The sequence below is a fragment of the Myripristis murdjan genome, chromosome 17, assembly GCF_902150065.1.
Source record: "Myripristis murdjan chromosome 17, fMyrMur1.1, whole genome shotgun sequence".
Taxonomy (NCBI): domain Eukaryota; kingdom Metazoa; phylum Chordata; class Actinopteri; order Holocentriformes; family Holocentridae; genus Myripristis; species Myripristis murdjan.
This window is the reverse complement of record NC_043996.1, coordinates 575,823-593,489: the sequence shown is the minus strand read 5'-3', so window position 1 is coordinate 593,489 and position 17,667 is coordinate 575,823. Positions and strand designations below refer to the sequence as shown.

At 40.8% G+C, this 17,667-nt stretch overlaps 1 protein-coding gene across 7 annotated transcripts in view; it reads left to right on the top strand.

Moving 5' to 3' along the window:
- Window positions 1-17,667, top strand: part of LOC115374976 (nucleoprotein TPR-like) — a 71,307-nt gene that overhangs the window by 23,804 nt on the left and 29,836 nt on the right. For all 7 annotated transcript variants that reach the window (XM_030074171.1, XM_030074178.1, XM_030074175.1 and 4 more), the window contains exons 15-28: window positions 326-486; window positions 4,412-4,536; window positions 4,640-4,788; window positions 5,801-5,963; window positions 6,385-6,519; window positions 8,915-9,055; window positions 9,975-10,185; window positions 11,057-11,247; window positions 11,356-11,496; window positions 12,888-13,004; window positions 13,857-14,060; window positions 15,527-15,717; window positions 15,956-16,103; window positions 16,890-17,027. In XM_030074171.1, the coding sequence (XP_029930031.1) occupies window positions 326-486; window positions 4,412-4,536; window positions 4,640-4,788; window positions 5,801-5,963; window positions 6,385-6,519; window positions 8,915-9,055; window positions 9,975-10,185; window positions 11,057-11,247; window positions 11,356-11,496; window positions 12,888-13,004; window positions 13,857-14,060; window positions 15,527-15,717; window positions 15,956-16,103; window positions 16,890-17,027 (2,215 nt within the window). The remainder of the gene's footprint in view (window positions 1-325; window positions 487-4,411; window positions 4,537-4,639; window positions 4,789-5,800; window positions 5,964-6,384; window positions 6,520-8,914; window positions 9,056-9,974; window positions 10,186-11,056; window positions 11,248-11,355; window positions 11,497-12,887; window positions 13,005-13,856; window positions 14,061-15,526; window positions 15,718-15,955; window positions 16,104-16,889; window positions 17,028-17,667) is intronic.

Genomic DNA, 17,667 nt, shown 5'->3' with positions numbered 1-17,667 from the left:
TTAGTTTTGTTAGTTTTTCTTGTAAACAATAAACAAAAAGTATCATTTGTATTTGTTTGTATCTGTCTAATGCAGCCACACCTTTTGAGACACAAAAAGATTTTTCCACAAATATTTCATGATGTAAAAATTTTAAGGGTGTCTGAAAACTTTTTTCCACCACTGTGTGTGTGTGTGTGTGTGTGTGTGTGTGTGTGTGTGTGTGTGTGTGTGTGTGTGTGTGTGTGTGTGTGTGTGTGTGTGTGTGTGTGTGTTTGACTGATGGAGTAGAGTACTGAGAAGCGGTGGAGTTTTAACCACCAGTTCTCTGTTTGGTTCTTTCCAGTGTATCAGAGCTGGAGACAAGCAATGATCAGCTGCAGAAGGAAGTGGAGCAGCTGAAAGAGCAGAGAAACCAACAGAAACAACTGGCTGACTCTAACGCCAGACAGAGAGACATGTACCGGATACTGCTGTCTCAGAGTGGCTACAGTTTGCCACCTCAAGGTAAAAAAAAAAAACAAAAAACAAAAACATGCAGCATGCACATGTTTTGCAAGATTCACATAGACAAAACTGTTTTAAAGCACATTCAGTAGTTGCAGATCTAACAGCTAATGTTACAACACTGAAGAATCCTTCATCAGAATCGACAATTAAAACTGTTAGCGTCAGTGTGCCTTTGGGTTTTTGCTTGTTTTTGCTGGTTGCTTGGTTTTTTATTATAGATGTTCTACAATTTTGACCTTTTTGGTGCATCAGGTGTGTAATAACTTACATCAATGAAAAACAAAGGACATACTTGAAGAGCTGTTGAGATGTGTAATCAAAAACAGTACAGAGTTTCTGAATACCAGTAGATGATGTTGAGAATTGTGTGAAAACTGCTGAGGAAGATGCAGAGATCATTTTTCACAGGAATATAAGATTCTCAAGTAGATGAAGAACACTAAAGCATTTTAGGTGGTTGGTGGGTATGTGTGATTAGTTGAGCGCGAAAGTTGTGTGTTTGCACTAGGGCTGTAGTCTATTAGTCGATTTGTCGATTTATTGGTCGATATGTTCTTGGTCGACCAAAATCTGATTGGTCGATTATTTGCCGTGTTAATTTTATCAGGAATAAAGCACCAAGTGCTAATGGGGATGTTTTCAGAACACACTGTTTCACAGGTAACAGTCTGTCTTCAAAACACCCCCCTTGTTCTCACAATTGGATTAGCCCAACCCACTGGCGGAGACAGATAGGTAGGCCCTTATGTAGGCCTGGTTTTCCGAATATTTGTTTAATTAAGAACGTTAAATGAACAGTTAGTCCTCTACCATGTCAAAGACGTCATCAGTGTGGCAGCATTTTACCAAAATAGATGGAAAAATAGTATGTATATTCATCACACAGACACACACACAGACACACAAACACATGCACGTATATAAAGTAACCTGCATTTATAAAGTAACATGTTATTTGATGTTCGAGGATTAGTTCCTTACATTCTGGGCTTGTCAGCTTATCATCAGATGTTTGTTCAGTGTTTGCTAGGGGCTTTGCCTTTGGCCACCACACATTGTACAGCTGTGCAATATACACAATATTCTGTCATGATGTAGAAAGTGTAGTATCTTGATGGCGATATATGTCATGATATAACATGTTTTCTGTAAATTTAATGAAAAAATTGTCTATACAAAATATCCACATCCACCATGACTACTTTTGATATTTCTGTAAACTAAATACAATGACAGACACTTTCTCTTTTATCCCTTTATTTTGAAGTGACATTGAACAGAACTAAAGTTTGCTTTTGCTTTCAACATGTGTCTTAAGGCTGAATTATGCTTCTGCGTAAGTGGAGCGTATGGGGGTTGTACGAAGCTTGTGGGGGTTGTGCGACCGCCGCAGAGCCTTGCCGCGCACCTCCGAAAAATTGTAACTACGCGGACCCCACGTAATTCTCAACGTTGTTATGCCGGCAGCATCATTTTTAGGGCCCGAGCACTGTCCTAGTGCAAAGCCCTATTGTATCTGTAAGGTTTCTTCTCCTTCTCCCTTATTATTACGTCTCTTTGACGCTTAATTGGACCCCCTAAACATGCTCAAAAACTCACCAAATTTGGCATGCACACCAGGTCTGGCGAAAAATTCGATAAAATCACAAATTGGAACCCCCCCGTGCAAAAATGGGCTCGGTAACACCACCTAGGGACGTAAAGGCAGCTGCTGCGGCCCACAGGAATGTCATAGAAAGACCAAACCAGCGCCGAAACGTAGATCTCATCAAGCCCGACATTTTTCATGCTCGTGCCCCCCACCTAAAACCAACAGGAAGTCCGCAATTTGCAATTGAAAGTCACATTTTCGCCCAAATTTGCGCTTTACATGAAATCTATAAACTCCCAGGGCATTACTTTTATCGGCTTGAAAATTTAATACATGACAGAGTAAACAGTGCTTAACAGGGAATGTCATAGAAAGACCAAACCAGCGCTGAAACGTAGATCTCATCAAGCCCGACATTTTTCGTGCTCGTGCCCCCCACTTAAAACCAACAGGAAGTCCGCAATTTGCAATTGAAAGTCACATTTTCACCCAAATTTGCGCTTTACATGAAATCTATAAACTCCCAGGGCGTTACTTTTATCGGCTTGAAAATTTAATACATGACAGAGTAAACAGTGCTTAACAAAAGTTCTTCAAGGTTAAGTATAATTTCGAACCGTTTGGATTTCAGAAGCCCTCAAAGTCAGAGTGTCCACAACCAACGCCTCCACTTTTTCCCATTGACCCTGGTGTGCCTGCTGTGAATAAACAGCCACTTGCCTGACAATGGACACTAATTAGGCCCCAGCAGTCCAAAGTAAACGTCTGACAGCTTCCAAACCTATGCAGATGGAAAGAGCACGAATTCTCCTACAAAAATAGGAGGTCTTGCTGTGGATTCGAAAAAGGTTGTGGCCGCGGTGAAGACCTGTTTAACAGGTGTGGACTCTGTTTTTTTTTTTCCTCTGCTCTACTCTCTGCACTGCACTGTTCTCCCTCCCCTCCTCCACTCCTCTGACTCACAGTAGCTGCCTGCAGCCTTCTCCCAATGCACACTCATTGGGAAGGAGCAGTAACAACTGTGTGTGTGTGTGTGTGTGTATGTGTGTGTGTGTGCTTAATGCCACAGCCACCGGGCACAAGTGGGCACGAGGTGGCATGGGTGCGAGGGCCCGTCCAACGCTGCTTGCAGCTTTAATTAAAAGAACTGCTGTTGTGATCACATCTTGACTCGTCAGTTAATTTCAAATTATTTGGAAAGTTTGGATCATGCTGGATCTGGATCTACTGCTGCTCCTTTTAAAAATAGCGCTGCCGGCACCACAACAGGTAGAGGAGCGACCATACATCACAGGGTGTATGTAGGTCTGCCAAAAAAAAAAAAAAAAACGTGCCCCATAGCGTTTTGGCCGAGAATTGCTTAGCGTGTTTCGCAGAGGTATGTTGGACACACATGCCCTGCGTGGCAACTGCGTGCGCGTTGCATCGACTGTCCGCAGAACCATAATCCGGCCTTTACATGTAGCTCCCATTTTTTGCTTTCCGTGTACTGTCTTTCATGGTTAATCTGTCAGTGGTACAGGAGGTTTGTTGTGCTGAGGTCTGATGTGGGAACTCTTCTGCAGCATACTTTGAAGAGTACTGTTTTCTTAACATTGCCAAAGTTCATGCATCCAAACCATATCCAAATAACAAAAGTATCCCACTTTTTAGGTACAAGTTCCTCATTCCGTCTTGGTTGTCTTGGGTGTTGAAAGGAATTTCAGTTTGTGTCACATTCTTCCATGTTTGCATATTATTTGAGCCCATGTGTGGTAATTTTGCATTCAAGACATCTAGGACAGGGCTACTCAACTCGCGGCCCAAGGGCCACATGCGGCCCGTATATCATTTTTTCATGCAGCCCACCACTGTCATATAACAAAAATATTATTCTATCTAATTATTGACTTTCAGTCTGTGGACAATTCATTTCTATCACTAACCACAAGAGGAAGATAATGCATAGGCTGTTGCGCTGATGTCATGAACCTGTTTTGACCTACTGACCAGAAGTGGGCATGCCTCACCTTACATAGCTGATATACAAGCCCACACCAGTTGTGGCTGTTTTCTCTATGTTTCATTAATTTTTAGACTAGTCATGTAGCTTGTGACAAAATTATTGTTTAAACATCCAAAATAGGACAGATATTTTTAGCTTGCGGCCCTTGGACACAGCTGAATTTTGCTGAGTGGCCTCTGAGCCATCTTAAGTTGAGTAGCCCTGATCTAGGAACTCCGAGCCAGTGGTGTAAATTACTGCCATGAAGCAACTTTTCTGACAATAATAAAACAGTATAATGTAATGGTCAATACAGGATGAGGCAAAGTTTTCATGTGTGCTTCTAGGTCCAGACTCGTCCCCCCAGCCTCCTCAGCTTCGGCCCTCTGTCCCAGCCACTCGCTCGACTCCACAAAGAACAGCTTCTGCTGAGTCCGCCCAAACTGCTCAGGCTAAAGCTGCTCTCAAACAGGTGATGAACACCTGTCCACACACATCATATCTGCATTCTTGTCTTCTCATTACTGTGGAAAAATGAAAATTAATAGCTCTCATTTGTATGTGTATGTATCCAGCTCAATGATGCCTTCACTCTGTATAAGAAGGAGAAGGGAGAGAACGACAGGCTGATGAATGACACCAATGACAGGCTGCAGAAACAGCTGACAGAGCTGCGCTCCAGCAAGGCCAAGCTGGTCTCTCAACTGGACTTTAGCAACAAGAGGTGTGTTGAGTTGTTAGAGTAGTGGTGCGTCATATGCTCCTTTCCATAATTTTGTCAGTATCTTTGGTGCTAAGCACTCATTGCAGACGTAGTTGTGCACTGCACCTCTGAGATTACCTATCAAAATGATGTCTTTCTCCTGGGATTTTCTTTTGATCCATTGTTAGTTTCTAAAAAGAAAAGATCAGTACCTCCTTTCTTTGTCTGTTCAGGCATGATGGCTGTCAATACTAACTACTCACTTCTGTTTATTCCAAACAAAATTGAAATGTAAAACCCATGAACTGTCTGTTGGTTGAATCACAGCTGTTATGAAGTTACTTTTGAAAGTAACTAGTTACTTTGCTTAGTTACTCTTTATTACTTAGTTACTCTTCAATTAGAGTACTGTGAAGTTACCCACATTAAAGCATGTGGGTAATTTTGATAGCATCACTGCTGTTGAGAAATACTGCCTTACTGAGTGCATTATCAACTCAAAAATGGTTGCAGGCAAGAAAGCTCATTTCATTTTTTTTTTAAATAACTGAGATGACAATGTTTGTTGACTACAAATACGCAAGTCATAAGTAAGGTCAGGTCAGTCTGAGTTCAGATAAGGTGTTTTCAATCCACTTATTGTCAGTTCTTGGAAGAACACACCAAACTCACACAGAAAAAATACTATAAGAACTATAAGCACAAATTGCTGCACAGACCCATTTTCTGTTACACCAAGCCTCAACAGCGACAACATAGCCGCATAGTAACATAGTAACTTCTTACCCCAAATCTGGTTATATCAGTGAGTGATGTAGAGTTGTAAAGCAGACATTTATTTTATGAAAATATCTTATTAGAGCGCAATGCATTTAGTTGTAATTAGTAGCTAGCTCACTGAAAGTTAAGGTCAGATGCAGCAAAGTCCATCCAAGGGCACCTTAGTAGTTTGAGAAAAGCAGGTTTCCCCTTCACGTTGAAATAACTCTTGTGCTCTGTGTGCGGTTTCTGTCTTTTTTCTTCTATCTGACAGGTATGAGATGCTCAATGAAACAGCTTCAGCCTACCGTAGAGAGATCTCTGCACTACAGGACAGGAACCACAAAATGACAGCCACAGCCCAACAACACGAAGACATCATTCACACCATGAACCAGGACCTGCAACAGGCCAATGAAAAACTGGCTCTGCTTGAGGTATGGAAAGATAGATGTTAACAGATAGGAAAGTAGATGAGAGTGTATTACCTCGACTGTGAGACAGGAGACAGCATTCCAAACTGCAACACTTTGTAGTCCCAATAATTGATGCAGATTAGAGCCAACCCTTTTCCTCAGTGTATCCGAGAACTTGGATTCTTGTTAAATTACTGCATTTTTTCTGTGTTAAACAGATAAATTAACAAACAACACCTGTAATTCTGGACAATTATCATGCTTTAACATTACAGTTTAACATTAGTGCAGTTTTCATGTTCATGAATTGACAGAATAAATTTACTGAATGCGAAGCCGTTCAAAATATTTAGTAGTTAGTAGTAATATGTAGTGTTCCTTAGCATAAATTTTTAATTTTTAATAATCATTCCCTCCTTTATTTTGTTGTATTTATTTGTAGGTGCGAGTAGAGAACTTGACCAAAGAGCGGGACATGTTGAAGGAGGCAGAGAGTCGCCTCAGCCAGGAAAAAGAAGCCATAGCGGCTGAGCAACGTAACCAGAACCTGCTGCTCACAAACCTCAAGACCATACAGGTATTGTTGTTCTAACAATACATCAGTATACCCCTCATTTTATGCAGTGAATAAAATGTGCTGTAATTCTTGAACAGCTAGGTGTCAGTGACTTTAGATGTGTCATTGTTTTGATCTTTCTTAAACTAGCAGTCTATGGCACAAGCATGTCAACACAAGAATTCTAATGCCATTACAGCATCACTGATCTGACATTTATTAATGTTATTAGTATTATTTTATTTATTATTTGTTTATTTTGGAATTTTTATGTATTTTTATATATCATTTTCTGGTAGTTTTTTTTTTTCCTTAACCCTCGTAAAGCCTTAAGGGGTCAAAACGACCCGAGTGTCTGCGAGTCTTTTTTTCCAGTGCCCCCGGGCCCCCTGGGCCCCCCAGGCCCCCCGGACCCCCAGCCTGGGCCCCGAATGTGCCACAGGACCCCGGAAAAAAGACTCGAAGACGCCTGGGTCGTTTTGACCCTTAAGGCTTTACAAGGGTTAAATACATTTTTTGATAATTTTCTGGATATTGTCTTGTGACTTTTTACTAATTTCTATCTGAATTTGGGGTCATTTCTTGCTAATGTGCTCAACACATTTTCCCACTTTTTTTTTTTTTAAAGAAATCAGGAGACTTGGCTTAAGTTTCAAAGGGTTAAGAAGAAATCTGACATCAATCCAGTATCACTGATCTGATACTTTATATTATGAAAACCAATGATAAACGCATAAGAAGTCTTTGAAATTGCGAAAGTGTGACCTGTTTGCCATTTCATTCAATACTACTCTTGAAATAGCATTTTTTATAGCATTGTTTTGACATTGGAGTCTATGCCACTTACGTGTCTTATCCCCCATATGAAGTCAGTTAACCAAACGTGGCCCATGTCGTGTCTTTTGCCTGATAGGTGGTAAAATTGAATCAGCTCACTCTTGGCTCACGACCTTTCTACAAAGATTCATATACATCCCCTCAGAACTTTTTGAGATATCTTTCTTACCAGCAGACCAGCCGATTACATAACTTCCATCACCTCCTTTTAAGAGGTAATTAAGTAATTAGAAATTGTCCTTCTACAAAAAAAAGTCATTACTTTAGCGTGCTATTATAATCCTACCTCTTTTAATTTTTTCAGTTTTCATGATTGGCATCTAAACAATTAAATACTTCATGCAAACAAAATATATTTTCCTATCAGAGCCCCTGAAATAATTTCAGACAGGGGTCCATGGCCCAATAAAACTTACAAGTCCAGAACATGACTAAGTTTGAAAATCCCTGGTCTAAATGAAGGCCATAACCTGAATTGATTCTGCTCAGACATTTTGATCAGATTGTACACATGAATATGTTTGTGTTCTGCTGAGTTTCAGTTGCCAGATTTAGTATCCAGTAGGGATGCACCGAAATGAAAATTTGTGGCCGAAACTGAAACCGAAAAAAATTAAACACTTGGCTGAAAACCAAAAGCCAAAAACCGAAAACGGTTGTTCAGTTTTTCATTTATTTAGCCATTTTTTTTTACTATTGCATAAATTTAAAAAAAAAAAAAAAAAAAAACTGCTCATCAAAGCAAAATCGGTTAATGCGCGCAGCGTGATTACCAGCGAATGGCCACGTTGCGCAATCACTAATCAACCACGTTGTCTGTGTCGCTGTCCATTGTGCTGCTGCAACCACGTATAAACAAAAGTTGACTTATGATGAAAGGTATATATGGCAGTCTGTGTGTGCCGCTCACCTGTCAGATCTGGCAGACCTGTCTGGGTGGGCGCAGTGCCAGCGTTTGGGGTTTAAGTAATGTGAGTGCAGGCCAGCAGGGGACTAGGGAGGGGGGCATTTTTGCTTTAGTACGATACAGAGCAAATGGCCCTCTCTAGATACTTCAGCAGAACACACTTCGCAAATGGCCTTTCTTCTGTCATTCTCCGACACTCGGAAATACTGCCACACCGTCGACATCTTGATTGTTGTCACTGTCACTCACTGATTGCAACGTCAAAACACGCCGCTATTTTCGGCCTTGCTTTTCACCTGGTCCACCGAAAACCGAAAGTGTGTTTTTTTTTTTTTGCTATTTTCGGCCGAAAATTTTCCGTTACCGAAATTTCGGTGCACCCCTAGTATCCAGTGGTCTGAATGCTATCTCAAAGGCTGCTCTACCCAGACAATAATACAATTAGGGAAAAACCGTGATAGCTGGCCTTCAAAAACACTGATACCAGACACTATGTGCTTTGACTTTAACTGCAACAGCAACAGTGCTCTTCACAGTAGCACCACTTCATGATCTTAATAGTTATCAAGGCATTGAATAGACCTTTCAGCATTAACCCAAACACACGTTTGTTGTTTGGTGTTGTCCTCACTGAACTTGTTTTGTGTCCCGTTATCTGTGTCGGCCTTTTAGCTGACAATGGAGCGTACAGAGACAGAGACTCGCCAGCGAATGAACAGCCAGATCGAGCATTTGGAGGCAGAGCTTGCTACCATGAAGACTAAACTAGACCGGGAGGTAGAGCAGAGACATGCCCTGGGACGCGATATGGATGTATGTATATATTTATTACACGCATATTCATACACACACTAAAAGTTTATATATGTTCTGGGACACAGCTTGGATAGATGGTCAGACTCATATGTGGGACAAATTTTTGGACTTCTTATACGAATGTTGTGTCAACCACCACCCATATGTCCTTACAATCTCCCAATGCTTTCCAAGGTCTTTTTACTGGTTAGAAGACATGCTCTAAACCATATACAAATGAATTTGAAATTAAAACAATACCAGACAGCACAGAGAAAATACCTATGATATACCTCAGTTGTAACAGAAACATTAAGTTAAAAAAAAAAAAAAAACAGAAACAAGAATAAATAAATAAAAAATAGAAAATAGATTACTGTAGTAGGTTTTTCAAAAAATGCCAAGAGGGGCCGCCACACTTTATAAAATTTACTCTCTGTTCCCTGGGTAGGATAACACATTTTCTCTAGATTCATTCAGGACATAATGTCTCTAACCCATTGAGAGTGGGAAGTATGATATCTCATCGAGCCAGTAAAGAAGTTAAAGCTAACACATTCAGTTTTGCGTTAGGCAAATTCAAGTCTGGAGCAATGCCAAAAATAACAGTCAAAGGGTATGGGTCAATTTGGTGGTGAAGGGTTTCTGAAATGTTTTAGAAGACCAAAGTTAAAAAAAACCTAACTAAATATAGGGACATACCGGTCCAATCTCCCAATGCTAAACCCACATTATGTATATAAACACAATTTGCAATTTCAGACACTGGCCCTATATATCATATCGGTCAGTCCCTAGTTTTTGCTGTCTTTCTGTCTTACTCAGTAACCTTTTGCTTGTGTCTTTTATCTATCTGTGCATTCATTCCTCTCTGACAGCTGGACAGTCAATAGTTTAGCAGTTAGTGATTTACTCTTGCTTTGCATTTTCATTTCAGGCCCAATTGTTAGAAGCTAAGAAGCAGCTGGAGACCCAGAATACCTTGCAGCAGAAGACTAGGGAGCTGTTGCGTAGTTCTGAACAGCAGGTGGCAGTGCTGAAAGTCCAGTTAAGCTCTGCCTCCTCTGAAGCCATTACCACAACAGCCACCCCCAGCAGTGCCACCACCCCAGCAACTAGGATCTTGGGTCTCAGAGCGCCACTCAGAGGTAGACAGCAGTTCTGTGAATGTGAAGGCTTGTATTAAGACTTTAACATACTTTCCATGTGTTGTGTCTGCGGGCAGCCGCACAACTGTTCTGGTTGTACAGACAGGAGTGTCAGTCCACACATGCGCATTTCCTGATCCGATGTGTGTGTGATCAGAGATGTGAGAGTATGTGTCCCATAACATGGATATGAACATCAGCTGGCTGGTAGAGCTAGCTTCCTTGCTCCTGCATGTTGTGTTTGTGTGAAAGTGTGTAACAATCTGTCAGGAACATAGAGTGATCCATCTAGAGTATTTATGTCACACAGACACACAAACTATGAATTGGCCCTCACTTAACAGAAAGCAGCTAGTAATAACTTCTCATATAGTCTGAATATTTTTAGTCTATGAAACAGTGTTTTCCGCAGGGTCTTTTCTCATCTGGAGACATTTTCTGTTTTGTGGATTTCTGAGTGTAACGGAAAGGACTGGAGCATTCATGTGCTTTTGACAAATCGGAAAAAATTATACTTGGTAGTTAGCCGGACAAACTATCATAACTTGTTTAATGCAAGTCAAGAAGGAGCCAAGTTGTCCTTTCCCCAGTGTCCTTGTACGTATTCCTGGTTGTTATTTTTTGACTGAACAGCAAATAAAAGCAATGCTCTTTGACAGCTAGCTTGAAGACTCACATGTCGGAGCTTCCGAGTATAACATGAACATACCAGTAGTTATGTAGACATTTCAGATCAGTTGGGACATTTAAGTGACATACCATCAGTGATAAAGTAACTTTCGAGCATTTCTTGGTCCCAAAGCTAAATACTGCCTACAGGTGTTGTGGGATCATCTCTCTGAACTCTGCTTGTGTCTGTGCACGTTCTCAGCTCCAATGGTGCCAGCTTCCCAGCAGTCCAGCCAGGCAGATCAGGAGCTTGCAGAGGTCAAAAGTCGCCTGTGTGATGCTGAGGAGCAGAAAAGCGAACTGGCAGAGCAGCTAAAGAACGCTAACACTACCGTGGAGAAGTACAAAGCTGTGGTGCTGACTCTGGAAGACAGTCTGAAGAAAGAGAAGCAGGTATAGCTATTGCTTCTTTTTCACTTCTCTGTACTCTGTCTGTCTGCCCCTCTCTCTCTCACTCACACACACACACACACACAAACACTAAACCCCCTTGTCCTTCAGGCACGCTCCCCTCTGGAGGTGCGACTGAAGCAGTCAGAGGATGTGCAGAAGCAGCTGGAGAAGAGGATTATCGAGGTGGAAAAGGAGAAACAACAGGAACGGGAAGAGAGGAGGAAGGCTGTTGATGCCGTGGAGAAACAGGTTGGTCTGTTAACACTAGGGCTGCACAGTTAATTAAAAAAAAAAATCATTATCTTGATTCATACTTCTGTACCCACTGTAAAGCAAAACACGCTATTAATTCATTATTCCTGCATACAAGGCATTCAGTGTTTGTTCTAACTCACAGTGCTCTGCTGTCAGTCCTGGATACCATAACAACTTGATATGGCACATGTAGAACAAGCCAGAAGGAGGCAGTCAGAAACAGAAACTTAGCCAGCCTACTTGGAGAAGTCAGAGCCAGAAACTTTTCAAAAGAAAGAAAAAAAAAAAAAGAGCGACACAAAGGAAAATTCTGGTGGTGAGGTGATGCACGATGATGCACAATGACTCGTAATTCGGTTGCATATTTGCATAATTTCTATTTTTTTACTTGAGCATCAATCAGTATTTTTGTTGAAAAAGTAAGAATGGTATGAGACAATTGTGATCTCAGTTCTGAGAGAGAAAAATTGTGAATCACATTTTAGCAAGAATCAGACAGCTCAATAACACACTCACACACCCTGGATTGCTTGTTAGTCCACTGTGTCTTCATGGGCCAGAGACTGGACCCACACAGCCATAAATCTGTTCCATACTGCCGTAGTGACACATGGAACCTGTGGATTTTAATGTGGCATTAGTAGGTCTTACACTTTTTGACCAGGACTCCCTGAAAGAAGAGATATTGTATGTCAGTGGGACCTTGATCCTTGATAAGTAAAGGATATCTTAAGATATGATTAATACATCTAAGTTATCGTTTATTTTTAGCCATTACAACAGGTTGCATTAAATTAGCATTTTTGATTTTACAATAGCAATAACTTTCCATTGTCATGCACACCAGTAAATGGTCACCACTGAACTTAAATGGAGTAGAATGGTCTTTCCCATTCAAATCACCATACCAGGATGGTCGGAGTAGCGGCCATTTGCAGCCTAGTACCATATGCACCACTGCCATGGTACCAGGCTATATTAGACTGCATATAAATCAGCTTCTGGCAAGTCGCCGACTCTCTGAGATGACATTTTACAGCAAGTACTCAGGAAGTGGAAAGATGTCTTGCATTTCAGCTGGTGTTAAATTTAACACACACTTTTATACAGTACCTTGTGGCTAATGTCAGACTTCAGCTGAGTTTTGACTGTTGTGTATAAGCGTTTGTATAACACAACAGGAAACAGAGATTCAGATGTTCAGCATAACTAACTAATTATAATTGACATTTTATTCTGTACCAGGTAGATGACCATGACAAACTATACAAAGTGGATTCTACTCCATTCAAGTTCTGCCATTGTCACTTACCTCTCATTCTGTCGCAGTGTTCACCACTGACAGTACAGCTTCAGGTGTTTCGCTTCCCTCCTCTGTTGTGCAGGTGTGTGAGCTGAAGCGCAGCCTGAAGTCCAGCCAGACAGACCAGCAAGAGGCACTGGAGAGAGCCACTGCTGCTGTCACACAGGAGCAGAAGGCCACACAGGACAGTCTACTGCAGGTTCATACACACATACACCTAAACACAAACTCTCTGATGCCTGCATGCATCTGGCTGCTGTTTACCACAGCACTGTCTTTTGAGCTCTAAGGAGCCAACATGGGTTCTACTAATCACCCAAAAGTACCCAAAAGTGCTCAAGCACTCAGTGCTTACTTTCTTTGACTCCTCTCTTCTCCTTTACACCATCTTGACTTGACACTCAAATAGAATTCTAGCTTGCAAAACACATTTTATCTGGGGACTTGTAATTTATGAAAGTCCCATTTACTGATTATTGATGATTTGTATAATACTACAATGTGATTTGTGATTGCTTTTTGTTTTTGTTTATTCACTGCTGCCTCTCCATAACATTTTTGTTTGACCTCTTGGACAATAATTCAGATGAAATACTGTTGAGAATATGATCATATTGCCGTTGTCTAGAACGATCAAGAGTGTGAACTAATCCAAGAGGAGGTAGTTGGATTAATCAGCTGTAAAGAAAAGAGGCTTTTTGGATTCATGAATTGAACAGAATTTATATAACTCTACTTAGGTAGAAATGAGCCACTAGCTCCCTTGGTATTCACCTCTCTTATTTAGTGATACAGAGGGACAGGATTTGGACTTACAGTCTATCTTTCTAAAGAAATTTAGCTCATCCTTGTCAGCCAGGTGTAGATGGGAGTCAGCTTTCTAGTTAAATTATGGAAAACAGTATAACACTTGTAACTCTGTAATATTAATCATATTGTTACCGCACATAATGTGGTGTTTGCTCTCAGTAAAGTTACAGTAAACTTACAAACATATTGATAAATGAGGCCCATTAACTTCCATACAAACACCTCTGTCCTCTCCTCCCAGACTAAGCTAGCTATGGAAGCTCAGGCGAAATATGAACGGGAGCTGATGCTGCATGCTGCTGACGTGGAGGCCTTGCAGGAGGTGAAGAAACAACTTCAACACGAAGCAGAGAGGAAGAAAGAGCTGGAAGAACATCTCAACAAGACCTCTTCCCTCCTGCAAGAGAAAAATGCTTCCTGGACCGCACTGGAGAGACAGCTGAAGGTAGGAGGAGAGAGGAGGGGAGTTTAGACAATGCATGAGGAGGACAAACAGTGGATGGCAAGTGGAGAGAAAGAAAAGTAGAAAATTTCAGAAAAAGTGAACAAAACGCATCACGGCAAAGAGTTGAGCAAAGAGATGTTAACAGAGTAGACTGGAAACTACCCTGCACTGCAAAAAGTCAAAATCTTACCAAGATTATTTGTCTTATTTCAAGTAAAAATGTCTTATTTCTAGTCAAAATATCTCATTACACTTAAAATAAGACATGATCAGCTCAGAAATTACTTGTCTTTAGACAATTTTCACTTGTTTCAAGTGAAAATTTACTTGAAACAAGTAAACACATTTTGCCAGTGGAACAAGCTAGTTTTTACTTGTTCACTTGTGTCACAAGTAAAAATTTGCTTGTTCCATTTGAACTTTGTTTTTATGATTTAGGCTGTTGATTGACAGTTACGTGTGAAGCAACACAGAATAGAAATCCATACCGCTGTGATGTCTGGCAGCTGAATGTTACAGAGAGAGAGAGAGAAAATATTCACAGTCCAAAGTATCAGTTTTTAAATTCTCTGGTTTGGTTTGAAGGAGTGAAGTGGATTCGAGAGCCGCCTGTGGGCTCCTGGGTTTAAAGTGTTAAACTGACTATCTGATTTGATACGCGCTAATAAGGAATATAAGGAACAGATATTTAAACAGTGAATTAAAAGGTTACTATATTCACTGTTATATAGTAACCTTTTAATTCAAGGTTACTATATATATAGTAACCTTTTAATTCACTGTTTAAATATCTGTTCTGGAATTTATTCCAATTAGCGCATATCAAATCAGATAATGTGTGATATGCATGTGTAAACAGAATAATTCAAAGAACTTGTAATTGACTTTTTTTCTTGTCTTTGTGTGTGTAATCAACTTGATTACGATCGTGAATTTTTATAGTGATATCTGAAAGTAAAATTTTGAACCCCTTTCACCTGTGTGTTAAAAAGGGTGTTTTTTGGTATTACATGGTCACATGTATAGGTGATTTTCAAAACTTTCCACCAGTGGTAGGTTGACCCCAATTTTGGCCTAAAATTACTGGACTAAAGAGACACCCCCTCTTGTTGTTGCCATGGTCCCTACTTTGAAATATTTAAAGATACTCAAATGGTTCAGAAGTAGCCTCACAAACAGGAACAGAATCAGTTCCTTATTGGTCAAAAAGGCCTACTTTAGAACCACTGCTCAAATATAACAGCTTAGTCATACAGTCTCTAGGCCCAGTCTTACACCCAGTGCAACGCAGCACCAAGTGTGACGAAAGTGCCTTTGCTAGTTTCCAACCAATGTAGTTGTCATGTTCCTGTCCAGAGCCCCCGTTGTGCAAATAGCAAATGCACTTGTGCCCTTCTGTGCACCCAGGGCTCTTAGATCATTAAAATAGAGCCTTAAGTGTTGCATTCTGACTGTCCCTACCCCAGGATGATGTGTCCAATCAGCGTCGTCGCTCTGAGGAGTTGGTGAAGCAGAATGCCCTCCTGCACCAACAAATGGATGAAATGGCCTCCAGGAGTCAGGAACAACAAAAGCAACAACAACAACAGCAGCATCAGCTCAATGTGTCCTTCAGTGAAGAAGGGAAGACCACTGAACAGCTCCTGGAAATACTCAGGTAATCCTTCAGCACTAAGGGTTACTCTGTATCACTAGACTGGTGAGGAGTGCTTTCAGTTCTGACATAAGAAATGCAAACCTTTTTTTGCAAATAGAGGACACCGCAATCCATTTCTTTCCAGGATCATGAAAGTTTTGCCTCATTGCCTTAGTTTTCATTTCTGAGTGTGGCCCTTGCTGGGACTGAGTTTGACAACCTGAATCTGTGTCATGTGTTGTGTGTGTGGCTGTTGTAGGTTTGTTCGCCGTGAGAAGGAGATCGCTGTCGCTCAGTGTGAGGCATCTGATGGAGAAGCTCTTCGCCATAGACAGAGAGTTGAACACCAGGAGAAAGAACTGAAGGACTTTCAGGAAGTTCTGAACACAGAGAGAGCGAAGATGCAGGTGGGAATGAAAGGACGGATTGTAGATAAGAAAATATTAAAAGAATACACCAAGGTTTTGGAACATTTGGCCCGTTGGTCAACTTAACCTGTTTAGCGAAGAAAGAGTCTAGTAGTCCAAGAGCAAGAGCTAACAACCTGCCAGAGATACAAAGTCAAGGTGGTGGATATTTGGAGACCATGCACAGTACAACTAAAAATTACTGAAAGTACCACAAATAAACCTGACTACAACAGCTTGATTTACCTAATGATATTTAATATTAAAAATTAATATGTAGGCCGTACATTAACAAGGACAAACTATCATTTATGTGAAGCACTGTAGAGGGATGAGAAAACACCCAGAGTTGATCTCAAATAGAACAGATAGGGGTGATGGGCATGAACAAGCACTCACTCAAATGAAAGATGTTTTTACTGTAAATGCACCCTTCCACCTCCCACTGTCCTCTTGTTCTATTCAGAAAGAACTACCCCTTGTATTTAATCTTTGATTGGTGATGTCAACATCTTGGTTTGTTTGATATGCCCTTTCACCCTCTGAACCTTAAAAAAGGTAGGGCTTCTTATTTTCATCTGGGCATGGAGTGTGGCTGTCTGTGCTTCTACAGTGCATTTTGAAATCATTTTTAGCTCGTTAGCAGCATCTTGCAAAACCATTACTTCGCTGTGGGACTGCACTGAACACAACTAAATAATGGATGGTAACTTCTGGGCTTAAAGGAACAAAAGTAGCTTGAGTTAAATACCTTTGGTGTCTGTTCTCCCTTCCTCTCTCATTCAGGCTACAGTGAAGACTCTGTCAGAGAAAGAGGAGCAGTTAAAGCGGTTGGATAACATTAACACGCTCCAGGAGGCCAACCGGAGGCTGAAAATGGACAGAGATAAAATGGAGCAGGAGCTGCAGCAAGCACAAGCTAAAGTGAGACCAAAAATTACACATACAGTAGCTATCGAGAGAATGCCAAGAGTGTGCAAAGCAGTAATCAGAGCAAAGGGTGGCTATTTTGAAGAAACTAGAATATAAAACATGTTTTCAGTTATTTCACCTTTTTTTGTTAAGTACATAACTCCACATGTGTTCATTCATAGTTTTGATGCCTTCAGTTAGAATCTACAATGTAAATAGTCATGAAAATAAAGAAAACGCATTGAATGAGAAGGTGTGTCCAAACTTTTGGCCTGTACTGTACACTTGCTTCTGTTTCTTTAATTGAGTTAGCATTAATTTAGTCTCACATTCACACCATTGGTAATATCAAGTGTCTGATGGTAAAAGGTATCCAGGTTCTGAGAGGAGGGTTTGACTATAAACCATATAATTTGAAAACCAGGTGGTTGAATAGGCAGGACTTTAAGCCTCAGTGTATCGTGTGTGCTGCTGCTGTAAACAGGAACCCAAGAAGTATCAGTGAATTTTGCAGTGTTCAGCTACATAGCACTAAATTACACATGATGTAAGTTTCATAATTTTCCCACCTCATCAACAACTGCACAACCTCTCCACTGCAGTGTCAATGGGGGTCGGGGCCTTGGCTGTGGTAACTACCTCAAACCCTACC